General features: G+C 36.5%; 1 protein-coding gene across 1 annotated transcript in view; it reads right to left on the bottom strand.

Moving 5' to 3' along the window:
* Window positions 1-3,689, bottom strand: part of LOC110032832 (protein downstream neighbor of Son-like) — a 44,900-nt gene extending 41,211 nt beyond the window's left edge. The window contains 5 exon segments of the mRNA XM_020736593.1: window positions 37-128; window positions 272-407; window positions 493-566; window positions 815-999; window positions 3,511-3,689. Of these exon segments, the coding sequence (XP_020592252.1) occupies window positions 37-128; window positions 272-407; window positions 493-566; window positions 815-922 (410 nt within the window). The 5' untranslated portion in view covers window positions 923-999; window positions 3,511-3,689.
* Window positions 3,690-13,778: the final 10,089 nt, after the last annotated feature.

Raw genomic sequence — 13,778 nt, 5'->3', positions numbered from 1 at the left:
TATATATATATAGTCATGAATGGCTAAAAATACTACCTTGAGAGTGAAGTTATGTTCTCGGATGGAAAGTTCTCAACAACATATGGGTTATCAAGGCCATTCGAAATTTCAATGTTAGATGCAACATCCTGCTTTTACAGAAAAAATGAATTTAGAACAAATCACTAACATTAGAACTTTTAAGTAGTCCTAGTAACAAATCTCTATGAATGCTGAGTGGCAAACTGCAATAAGAATTAAAGTCTTAAAACTTGATTGCAAATGTTCTCACCTTAATTTTGTCTTTTCCACGGAGCACTCTAAATATCTCACTTGATTTCCTCACGGGATACACCTCACTAACCCTAGTGTCAATATATCTAGGAGCCTTAATCCATTCAGGTTTCTTAAGTTCATTGTCTGCTCCACTGTTTAACCAATAGAAACCTCCAGTGAGCGAACTAAAAGCAAAAAAATATTAAAATAAGGTCAAGACCAATAGTATGGGCTCACCTTTCAGACAATAGCATCTTAGCATTTTTTTCATCTGAATGTATAACTCCATTCTTCCGTTTCAACTGTTCACCCTGCCAGGCACAAGTGCACATTCAAGCATAAAAAAAGAAGAAAAATGGCAATAACATTAATGATTAACCATCAACTAATTTGCAATTCTACCAAGCAATAAAACAGTCAGTGAATTGTCACAGAAAAATAACTCAAGCAGTCAGGTGTAGTTAGATTTCATGTTGCTCAGTATAAATAATGTATATCAAATTAGCAACTATACGGTTGCAAAGTAATAAAAGAAAAACAGAAGGAAGAATACACTCACCCTAAGTTCAGAGGGAGTCTTCCTTTTCATTTTCAAACTAGACTGACACCTTCCGACAGGAAGGATGTCAGCTGCCAATGAAGAATCAAAGATAGCAGCTTTAGCCATGAGACCCAGCCTCTAATGATGCATCTTCTCGTTTCACAAATATGATGCCCAGATAAATATATTATGCAATCAGTCCACTGCAGGGAACCACTTCATTACTAACAAAAGAAACAAAGAATAATATCTCAATCTACAAGCTGCAAAAACATAAAATAGCAATAAAAACCCTAGACTATTTTTTAAAATTATTTTACAGAGTGGAACCGCGGCATTTTCCTGACAATAAAAAAGGAGGATTTACCTCTATACCACGAAATAGTTGGGCATTTAAATATCAAACGTCTTATTGTTAATATTTACTAAACTGACAATAAAACACTTTTGGGCTGAGTTTTAAGGACTTAACATAAATCTTGTGAAACAAGCATGGCAAACTTAATCCCACACCACTGGGTTGTATGGTACAAGAATTAAGCAGGATTTAACCTAAATCCTCCTAAATCCTGCCAAACAAAAAAAAATGACACTATAAATCCTATAGAATCTTAAATCCCGTTACTCCTCCATTTTGCCTTAAAATCCAGGATAGTAAAGCCCCATGGAATACGGATTTACTGTATTTAGAGGAGCTGAAGGGTGTGAGGTGGAAGAAAGGGGGAGAAACATGAAGGTCACCTTTCTAAATGGCTCTGGGTAAGAATAGAGTGTCGTAATCCCATTGTTGTCCTGCTAGCTAGCTCTGGTAGCGACTATGTTGAGAGGGTTTCACGATGTTAGAGGGAGAAGAGGAAGGTGCGGTGGATTCAGGCAAAATGTGAGTCCGGTGAGTGAAGGTAGGTTTTGGAATTTAGGGTTTGTTTGAGACAGTTGAGGCTCGCAGTTTTTCAGCCACAACTGCGCTGCCCCAAGAAGGTGCTACGGGGAAGACAATTTTTATTTTTTCATACTTCAAGTAGGTGTCATCCAAGCATAAATTATGATTGTTTCATCATAGGAACAAGCTCAGCTTTCAAAATTTAAAAGAAGTCAAGTGATGAAGTAACTGTTTCCCAACTCTATTCCTATGCTTCACATGGATGTTAACATTTTCCACTCCTTAAAAGTAAATCAACATTTTCCACTTCTTAAAAGTGTTGTATGATCTGTTAGATACATGCACCGCAAATCTTTTTTGCATTGTTAAATGATGCTTGTTGTGAGCAATAATGCAAAACAAATGAGAGGGCAAACATTACAGCAAGAAGCTTCACATTTCATGCAACACTTGCTTATAAAAGGTGTGCATGGATTAGAAAACACTGACTCCAATCATGTCCCACAACTATTTACAGCCTAATTGGTATAAGATGTGCATCCAATAGATGCCATTAAACTTTCTCAGGCAAACCAACCAATGTGTTTCAAAGCAAACTGCGATGATAAAAAATCTCCAAGCTTCCCCTTACTGCGTAAGACTCCATTTCACGCAAAAATGGCACTCACCGACGCACTGAGAGCCAAGTATTCATTGCTACAAATAATAAAGCTCCAGATATGCAATTTATTATATTTTATCTCATAGTTAAAATGATAAAGAACACTAATGACCGGATCCGTAGGAATTGAACCATTGTGTTTGTTACAAATCCTCACCGATGCACATAGAATTTGGCCAAAACAACGAAAAGGTAAAAAGGAACAAAACATTCATCAAAAACCCATGATTCGGTAATGATAGAGCACGTGAATAATCCCATAGCTGAATCGGAGGAAAGGGAAAGATAACAGATCCTAAGAAGAGCTCACCCTAGCGATGCGGCGAAAATTCAATGAAAGGAAGGGATGAGAGATTGCTCACCGACGCCCTGGGAGTGGGGAAAGGATGGCAGATGCCCCTCTGCGTACAGAGACGAACGAAAAGGATTAGGGCGGAATCGAGGGCATTCTGCGTAAAAATCCAAACGTAGCCGCGGCTAACGGGACTTAAGGGTCTGTTTGGGGCAGTTGCAGCTTATCCAGTTTATGCTAATAAGCAGTTTATTCTGATAATCTGCTGATGACCAGCTGATCCGGATAAGCTGACTGGTTGTTTGGTTTGTGCGTTTGGAAAACAATTGATTCTGAATAAATGACCAACCTACCCCATATTCTGGATAAGCTGTTTAGCTGTTTGATTTCTGTATTTTATAAATAGTTAATTTGCAGTTTTTTTTTGTTAAACGAACAATCTGTCACGTAAAATTGATATTGTTCTCCAAAAAACTGCAATATCTACCCTTACAGTAACAGTTGTTCCATAAAGTTATTTTGATTAATATAGCACCCTCACAACATTTTAGCAAAGCAAAATAACTAAAATTCTAGAAAACTTCCCTCACAAAATAATTGTCATTCCATGGAGCCAAACATATATGCATTTACTCAACTCAATTAAACAACAGGTATTGTAATTTCAGCAAAGCAACTTCAGAAAAACCTAATCAAATTTCAGCAAAGCTGAAGGTGCCAAATTTAAAACAATTCAGATATTCAGGGAAAAAATATTCAATGAACCAAAAGAGTAACAACAGTGAAGGAACGGAAAAAGAAGAAGGAAGAAGAAAGAAGAAATCGAGGAAGAAGAAGAAGGAGAAGCCCGATGGGCCACCTAGAGGCTCAATCGGCCATACCCGAGCCACAGAGGTAGGAAGAGGAGCTCGTACAGCATTTTTCTGCAATTGAGGGATCGAGCAGCCCTATGAGCGAAGAAGAGAAGGAAGGAGAAGCATTTCTGCGCTAGATCTTCGACGGAGAGAGGAGTAGTGCGAGCCGTTTCCTACCCCTCGTGCGGCATGTAGGCTTCGACCGAGAGCTTCGACCGAGAGCTTGGGGAGGAGGAGGAGGAAGAAGTTACGGGAGCGTGAAGTGATCCACCGAACCCGGCAAAGGAAATAGGGCAGCGCGAGAGGAGTGCGAGAGGGCAGGTGGGTAAAGGGGCGTTTGAAACGCTTATCGCGGGATTATACCCGTGTCCTTAATTTAATTTTATTTAAGTTAATTCTAATTAAATTAATTAATTAATAATTTAAAAAAACATTATCATATAGATTATAATTATATAGATTATAGACATGATAAGTACCTCCTTCATAAGTACATAATAAATTACAATTTAAATTTTTTAAACTTAGTGTACATATAGCTAATTATTAATTAAATTAATAAATAACAAATTAATTATTAATTAATGATTGTTAAACTATTACTTAATAAATAATTAATTTAGCAAATTTTTTATTAATGATTACTTAGCATAGTGGAGAATTAGTTATTAATAATAATAATTAAAAATAAAAACTTAATTTGATTTAACAATTACATCATGAATATGTAATATTATTAAACTCAAATAATAAATTCAAGTCTTGAATTAGGTTGTCAAACAATTTTACATGATTAAGTTGGAATTAATATCTATCATACCAAACTATTTTTAGGATTTTAGAATTTGCTAAGTCTAGATTTACATGACTTAATAAATCCAAAGTTACAAAATTTAATAAATGCATATTTACATTATTTAAAAAATTCTTCTTTGTTGAGAAAATTAGGGCGAAGAAAATATTAACAACACAAATCCAGAAGAACACAGAGATTTAACGAGGTTCGGCAAAGATGCCTACGTCCTCGGGAGCAGAGCGGCGATTCCTTTCAATATTCAGAAAAGAGGTTACAGAATTCAGGAATACCTTCTGGGGTTACAAACATGCCTATTTATAACCCCAGGAGTAAACCTAGGCACAACTTGTAATTACAACATTACCCCTGTATCATACCGTGGGGCTTTGCCCCGCACTCCAACCCACGCAACTTCCCAATTTGGACAGATTCTTCCGCTTCGCTCCGCTCTGCTCCGCTCCGCTTCGATCCAGCGTCTGTCCCGATATAGTATATGAGTCATACCATAACAAATCTCCACCTTGGCGAATATACAGCCCCTTAGGAGAAAAGATACCTGAGAGTTACACCTGCACCAATGTGGGTTGGGCCACCATGCTTCTGCTGCGCCCACGCTAATCTCAACCCACTAAATTCTAAGAGACACGCCTCTTTAATTCCAAGAGACTTCTCTTCATTCCAAGGGACTCCAAATTCTGGTATTATGAGTCATACCTAATAATTCTCCACATTGGCGAATATCCAGCCCTTTAGAAGAAAATCTCCACCTTGCGAATATTCAATCCCTTAGGAGAAAATCTCCACCTTGCGAATATCCCGCTCTTTAGGAGAAAATCTCCATTTTGTGAACATACATCCCCTTAGGAGAAATATCTCCACCTTGCGAACATCCTGACCCTTAGGAGAAAATCTCCACCTTGCGAATATCCAGCCCCTTAGGAGAAATAGATACCTTAGAGTTACACCTGCACCAATGTGGGTTGGGCCACCATGCTTCTGCTGCTCCCACGCTAATCTCAACCCACTAAATTTCAAGAGACACACCTCTTGATACCTTAGAGTTACACCTGCACCAATGTGGGTTGGGCCACCATGCTTCTGCTGCTCCCACGCTAATCTCAACCCACTAAATTTCAAGAGACACACCTCTTTAATTCCAAGAGACTTCTCTTCATTCCAAGAGACTCCAAATTCTGGTATTATGAGTCATACCTAATATGTAACCTCTTTTCTGAATATTGAAAGGAATCGCTGCTCTACTCCCGAGGATGTAGGCATCTTTGCTGAACCTCGTTAAATTTTTGTGTTCTTCTGGATTTGTGTCGTTAATGTTTTCTTCGCCCTAATTTTCTCAACAAGTGGTATCAGAGCCATACCATAACATTCTTTCTGCCAAGTTACCCCGAAATGCAAGGATTTTGCATATTTAAGGGAATTAAAAAACATACCTTGAAGCAACAAACTTCTTCCTCTATGGCCTTATTCATGATCTTGTAGAAGGGAAGTATACGAGAGGAGAATGCTTCTAAGATGATTGGGTCATGCTTCAAAGTTAAGGCCTGTTTGGGACAGCTTAAAACTGTGGTGGCATTTTTAAAACGCTACTGTAGTGTTTGTTTTACACGTTTGGCCAGCTTTTTGAAAAACGAAGTTTATAAATTTCGCTTAATCTAGCCCATGGTATTACCTCCGCAGTAGCGTTTCCTTTGTTGTGTTTAATCATGAATTGTTCCCGCTGCCCTTCACATATGGTACGTTTGGGGTAGATTGTGTGTTTCAGGATAAGTAGCTTATCATGAAACACGGCCTGCAGGTCGACCGCGGGGGTCGACCTGCAGTCTGCATTTAGTGTAAAAATAGAACTGCATTTCAGATAAGCGGACGAAACGCGCGATTCAAACGGTACCACGACGTTTTCAAAAATGTGCCCTCGCACTTATAAGTTGTCCCAAACACACCCATAAGCAATTGCATGGAATTTTACCCCGCTCACGACCCTAGCTCGCGATCCCTAGCTGCCTTCCGTTCTCTCGCAGCTTCTTCGACATTCAGCTCCTCTCTCCATGCTTCTTCGGCATTAATCGGACTTGGAGATTTTGTTCATTGCTCTCCTAAGAGTCACGTTCTCTGGAAGTTCCTTTTTCCTTCTTCCCCTCTTTGGCTATCTCATGATATGTTTGTTTTCATGCTTAAGCTTTCTTTATACACTTGTTTTGATAATTAAGGAATTCTTGATTACTAATCGATGGATTTACAGTTGTTGTGATACTTCCTTTTGAAAATATTGTACATATATTGGTGTTTTGATTCTCTTATGGAATTAGACCGAGCAATTCATATGTACAGAGATTGCCAAACGTTGTAAAATACATTGTGAATTCTTTGGAAATAATTAAGGTGTATTAGTAATCAAGGAATGTATTCTATTAAACATAGAAATCCATTACTAACGTTGTAAAATACATTCCTTAACTATTTTTTAAAGAATTCATTGAATCAAAACATAGATGATTCATACACTACAAAGTTTGCTCTAATACAAAGAATACATTCCTTCAATTATTTTATTGTTAGGTAAAATACATTATTTCACGATACACTACATATATTGATTGTTGATTCTATAATTGTCTCGGTGAAAAAAAAAAGAGGAGGAATAAAATAATTGCTAATCATTATTTTATTTTTTGATTTATTATTTATTTATTTTTTTTGGCTTGACACCTGAATCATCTATACCTGGTATTTGTGGACATGTTGAATCTATGCATTTTTAGAAATGAACATACTATCATGACAAAAAAATCTGGATTATAAAAAATGAACTCGACATATTAAAAGAAATGAACAAAAAGAAACTTTAAATAATAAGTTATAAGAAATAAATATGTTAGTTATAACACAAATTTTGTAAATAGAAAATATTTTCTATAAGAAAATGTAGCATAGTAATTATAGTATAGCAAATTGTATTTAAAGCAGTTTATAAATTATTGTAAATTTAAGCCTTCCATAACATAGTTCTGCAAATTGAATAAATGAAAAAATAAACATACACAAATAATTAATATTTGGATATGAAAAATAATTAGACATATAGTTCAATGTTAAAATGAATATACACATAAATAATCTATGAATATTTCTATGTGATATTATTTAACCTCTATTTTTTTTTAGATACACTCCATAATTGCTATTGCAGATAAAATGAAAATAAATCAACAAATTTTGTCTATTTTTTTCTTAAAAATTTTAAATAAATTATCTTATTGTAGTCATTGAGATCTCAGTTGTGGTGGCCCTCCTCCATGTCCAAGAAGATTGAAGAAAAAAAAATGTTCTCTCATTTATTAAATAGCCTTATATAACACATTCATCATTCCCCACATATTTTGCATTTTGCTGCAAGAAAAATCATGGCTATACAATATCATTGCCATCATAGAAAGTGAGATCTCACACAAAATCAAATGAATTTTGTTTTAGTTTATTGGGGAGTGCATGAGCATGCATTAGCTAATAACTTCATGAACCTCTCTACAATAGCGTACATGAGTGCCGGATCATGCCACTTGAAGAAGTCCTTTCTTTAATGCCTATAGAAAATAAATATTGTTGATATATATTACATATTAAATAATTTATTTGATATAATTATGCCTGAACTATAAATCTTAAGGTAGCACCAAGCTCAGTCTTATTAAGTAACACAAGGAACTAATGTATCATAAAAAATAAAAAAATTATGTTGATATCAAGATTACTCAAATGTTAAAGCTATATTCGAATAAATTAAATGAGTTGTCTACTTACTAATAATTATCTAGTAGGAGCATTCAATTACTAGAACCACCTTATGCTTTTATTGGTCTTATTTATCTTATCCTCCTAAGAGTTGTTGACCGGTCTTAACATCCAAGACTTAAAAAATGATTACACCCCACAATCTGACAAAAATAATTAATGGATATGAGGGCTTGTATTTTTTTCTTGACATAACATACGTCTTTTTTTTCTACGTTATCATGTTAAACCTTACACTATGTATATCACTCTTTTATAATATTTCCTATACATGGTATCTTGTTGGTAGAGCAGCCTCTCTGAAGATCGTTAGTCCCCTCAGGTCGCGGGTTTGAATCCCTCTTTGTGTAGAGTGTGGTAATCGAATATTTAACACGCCAGGAGCGAAATGGCGTTAACGGCTAGGGCTGGATCTGAGTTTTTCTCTGGGGATTTCGGCCATGGTTTTGCTCCTACAGGTCTCCTTTGCAAAGCTCTTCTCTGGTAAACTCTTTCCATCTCCTTGGCGTTTTATTGTTGATCTGCTTCGCATGGTGGTAAAGCTCCATTTTCTGCTTATTTTCGGATTTACTCTAGCTTTTTTTGGATTTGTTCCATTTGCAATTTTTCTGGAGGTTTCTTTTCCAGATTTACTTCTCTTTGGTTTGATTTTCAACTTATTGCTTCTAAATCTGCATTTTTGGCATTTTATTGGGATTTTCCTTGTGATTTTGGGGCTTTGCCCAAATCTGCGATTTCAACTTTTTGCTTAGGATTACTTGAGAATTTGGGCTTTGGCCTGTTTTCTTCTTTGTTGTTTGGATTTCTTTTCATGTTCTGCTTCATCTTTTAGTTTTGTTTTCAAGATCTTCCCTTTTCTCTCATTTTCTGTGTTTTTTTTTTCTTGTGTTACCGATCCTTAGGGGTCTCCTGCAAGATCTCTATGGATCGTTCCTTTGTGGACTCTCTTAAGGGTAATGGTGGCTCTATTTCAAGAACCACTGGTCTTTTCCCCCCTTCTTTTCATGAGGCTTTACATATTGGTGGTGATTTTAGCTTTATCCAAAATTTGGGGAAAAAAATGGGAAACTTGCTATGTTGTATCGGATGCTGAATCTTCTGTTCTAGCTTCATCTTGACGTCACACATTAGTGGGGAAATTTGATTATGGGTTACCTAAACTTGAAGTTGTTAGAAGGGAGTTTGAATCTTTGAAGTTAACTGGTATGTGGAAATTTAGTCCCCTTGACGGGAGACACATACTTATACAATTATCTAATGATGAAGATTATACACATCTATTTTCACGTCGTGCTCTTAATTTTGATGGTATTTCTATGAAATTTTTGAAATGGAATGTAGAATTTGATCCTAAATCAGAACCTCCTATTATACTGGTTTGGTTGAAATTTCCAGGTTTAAAGCTTCATTTGTTTAATCATGAAATCCACTTCTCTCTCACTGCGGCATATAACAAACCCTTAAAAATGGATGGCCCCACTTTTTTACTTACGAGGCCTTCTAAGGCTCGTGTTTTAGTTGAACGGATATCACTTTACCATTTACTGATGAAAATTGGATTGGCTCCGCTCAAGAAGGTTACTAGAAAAAAGTTGAGATAGAACGAAGTTGAGATAGAACGACACTCACATTATTGCACTCACTGCCATATGTTTGGACATTTTGCTACATTTAAATCAAGGAGCTGAACGAACCTGTGCTGGTCTAGTGCCAGATACAGAACACATTAGGACTGGAGCTATTGTAAATCCCATCAATCCTGACCCAGATATGATTACACATGAAAATCTTAGTTCAACTATTTTTGATATTGCTATAAATGAACGGGATATTGTTGCACAGGATATTGTTGCTTCTTCGATTTTAACTGATATTGCTAAAAGTGACAATGTCCCCATGTAACTACTGCTGCTGATATTATTGATATTGTTGCCCCTATGGTTTCACTTGATGTCGCTACTGACAATGTTGTTACCCATGTGGTTAACACTAGTGATACGGTTAGCACTAGGGATAGTGTTGCTCCTCTAAATGGTACTAAAGTCACTTCTGTGTCCCATGATACCACCACTTGTGATAATATTGCTCCCATATCTGATATTGTTACTATTCCTATTGCCATAAGTAATGATATTCATATAAATGGTAGTTGTCGGCAAGATATGCAGGTCAACAACTATATAACTGATACTTCCTTGGAAGGTAATGTGAGTAATGTTTGCTAAAACACTTTGAATTTCAGCGTAAAGCCTGTTGAAGTCGTGTTGGCTGCTACTAATATGCTTGAAGAAGAATTGTCAGTTTAAAAGGCTACAAAAAAGAAGGGTAAAAGGAAAAATGAACTCCTTCACCTTGATAGTGAAAACATCATTCGTGGTGGAATATACCACTCTGATAGCGAACAGTCTGGCACCCCTCCTAGGTCTTCTAGAAAGGGGAGCTCGAGACACCATGTTTAATATATTGATTTGGAATATTAAGGGAGTGGCAGACCCTAGCTCCCTTAATAGACTAAAACATTTATGTAGGGTTCATAAGCTTTTTATATTTGCTATCTTGGAGCCTTTAGTTTCTGTGGACCGGGACAAAATTTTCAGAAAATTCTCTCATTACAATCACTTTTGTAACAAAAATAATAAAATCTGGATCTTCTGGAAGCAACAAGTCAATTTGAAGATTGTTGAGGATGAGGATTAGTTCGTGCTTACCAATTTCAATATGGATAATTTTCAAAGGTGGGCCACTTTTGTCTACGCTAGTTGTTTTTTGCATGATAAGGTCCTTCTTTGAGATAAACTTGTGATTATGAGTGAGGTGATTAATGAGAAGTAGTTTGTTGGTGGGGACTTTAACATGATAATGAAACCCTTTGAGAAGAGAGGTGGAAGGGGATGTGACTCATCCTTCATCAATCGGTTTTGTGATAAGGTGGCGGATGTTGGTTTGCATGATATGAAATACTCTGGTTCCCCTTACACTTGGCGTCGTGGCCATTTATTGCAAATATTAGATCGTTTTCTTGCTAACCAACACTTTTTCACTTATTTCCCCTTTTCTAAAGTCCAACACTTAAACTCTGCTACTTATGATCATAGCCCTATTTTACTCACGCTTGCTTTCTTTAAACATTCTCCCAGATATAAATTTAAGTTCCTCAATATTTGGACTTCCCATGACACTTTCCTGAATCTCATTAATCATGCTTGGTAGTCTGATATTGTGGGAAATCCTTGGTACATGTTGTGGCAACTTCATAAAAAGGTTGTTATACATTTACGGGATTGGAATTACCATGTTTTTGGAAATGTTCACTCTAAGGTCCTTGAGGCACATGCTCAGGTTGATCTATTAGAATCTAATGTTTGTTGCACACCTCAATGGGCAAGTGATGTGGCTCAGGCTCATGCATCCCTTGTTGAAGCAATTGATTTAGAGGAAGGTTTCCTTAAACAAAAAGCTAATGACATTTATTTGGCTTGCGGTGATTGAAATACTTCCTTTTTTCATGCTTCTATCAAATATAGGCATAACATGAATACTATCCTCAAAATTAAATTGTCCGAGGGTGTTAACTTTTCTGATCCCGATGATATTAGCAATTGCGCGGTCTAACATTTTACTAATTTATTCCAATTTCAGACTTCGGTTTTGCCTGTTGATGTGGATGTATTCAATGAGGAAAGCGATTATGTCTCTTCCCTCTCGCTTACTAATGTTCCTATTGAAGCGGAAGTTCTTGCCGCGCTTAAGAGTATTAATCCCAATAAGTCCCCTGGTCCTGATGGTTTCACATCAACCTTTTATATTAAATGTTGGGAGGATATTATTAAATGTTGGGATATTATTAAAAAAGAGGTTATGAGTGTCATTCACAGCTATTTTTTTGGGAGATAATCTGGGTAAATATTTCACTTCTTCTCTTATTGTGCTTAAACCTAAAGGTAACGACAAAAATAATTTGACTAAACCCTAAACCCCATCTCTCTTACTTCTGCTCTCTCTAAGGTGATTTGTAAGATTATTGTTGCTCATTTACAACCTCATCTGGCTAACATCATCTGCCTGCACCAGTCTGCTTTTGTTCATGGTAGGGAAATATCTGATAATATCCTCCTTGCTCAAGAAATTATTGAAGTCATTGATAAGAAATGTATGGGAGGGAATGTGGTTATCAAGTTTGACATGAAAAAAGCTTTCAATACTATTAGCTGAGATTTTATTTTGAGTATTCTTCGCGCCCGTGGTTTTTCTACAAATTTCTGTGCTATCATCAAAAGATGGCTTGAATTAAATCATTACAGCGTTCTTGTGAATGAGAAATCCTATGGTTTCTTTTTCTCTCTCAGGGGTATTAAGCAAGGTGATTGTCTCTCACCTACGATTTTTATCCTTGCTTTTGATTACCTCTCGTCTTTTAAATCAAGTGCAGCTTTTCCATCCTCACACTCAATTCACTCATAGATCTAAGCTTTTGGTTAGTCATCTTGCTTACGCTGATGACGTTATCCTTTTCTCGAATGCTAGTAAGACCACTCTTAAAATTTTGATGCGAACCTTAAATATCTTTCAAAATACTTCTAGTTTAACTTTTAATAAGGTTAAATGTCAATTATTTTTTAGCAAATGTTAGCACCACTCACACTTCTTGGGTCGCTACTTACACCAGATGTCAGGTGGCCTCTCTCCCCCTTAAATATCTGGGGGTTAATATTTTGAGGGGCAGGAAGAGGCAAACTCAAATGGATGAATTTTATCAATGGGTGGCAATGTGATATCCCTTTCAATTAAGATCCTGACAACAGATGGCCTTGATAAATTGAAGGTTGAAATATCAAGTTTCATTAGCCTACCCAATATGGCTCCAATGGAGAACAAAACTCAATGGTTAAGGAAATGTAATTTTAGATTGGGGAGTTTAAACTAGATTGGGATAATTGACAATTCCTTCTTAGGATAAAATGCAGGGGTCCATTTCAGAAGCTTCATTAGGGACTCTTCAATTTGTATGAATTTTTTGGAGAACACCTTGGCATAATATTCTTTATTTGTGAGTTGATCATAACATGTCTGCCATCAAAAAGCCCTATCTTCCAATATCCAACCAATTTCAAATCAGCAAATGTTTTTCTAATTAAGTCCAGTTTTGGGCGTGTCATCAGAAAATTTCCAACTAGTGTGAATTTGTAACTCCCAGTTAGGTCTACCACTTCCTATTCATAGAATATAAGTGCATGCTTGCCAGCTTTCTTGCTGCCTTTTAGGATTAAGTGAAACTCCATTTTGCCCTCCATTGAATCATAGTAAGCCTGTGGGAAAACCAATTTGTCTCCAAGTGAGGAGCCACTCGGTAAAATACCTGTTACAACCGCATAAGATTGTTTGCCCACACAATTCGGGTCAGCTGCAAGCATTTCAGCTGCCATGTGGAAAAGGATCAAAGTAGAAAGCAAAAACAAAAGCTAAGGCTCGACTTAGCTATAGTAGACCAATGGAACAGTAACCAAACAATTTCAAAAAATCTACAGCCAAGGAAAGAGTAAAACTCAGTAAAAGGACTAAAAAGAGGGGAGGAAAAGGAAGTAGTCTGACAAGAAGCTCCAAACCACACTCCTATAGCCACTCCTAGCAGAGTTGCCATTGGAAAAGCCCCAGCAGAGCCACTTGCGCCGCCACCACCATATATATATATATA

Source organism: Phalaenopsis equestris, unplaced genomic scaffold (genome assembly GCF_001263595.1).
Source record: "Phalaenopsis equestris unplaced genomic scaffold, ASM126359v1 Scaffold001033, whole genome shotgun sequence".
In the NCBI taxonomy this organism is placed as follows: Eukaryota; Viridiplantae; Streptophyta; class Magnoliopsida; order Asparagales; family Orchidaceae; genus Phalaenopsis; species Phalaenopsis equestris.
The sequence above is the reverse complement of the archived record's forward strand: the minus strand, read 5'-3'. Positions and strand labels throughout refer to the sequence as shown.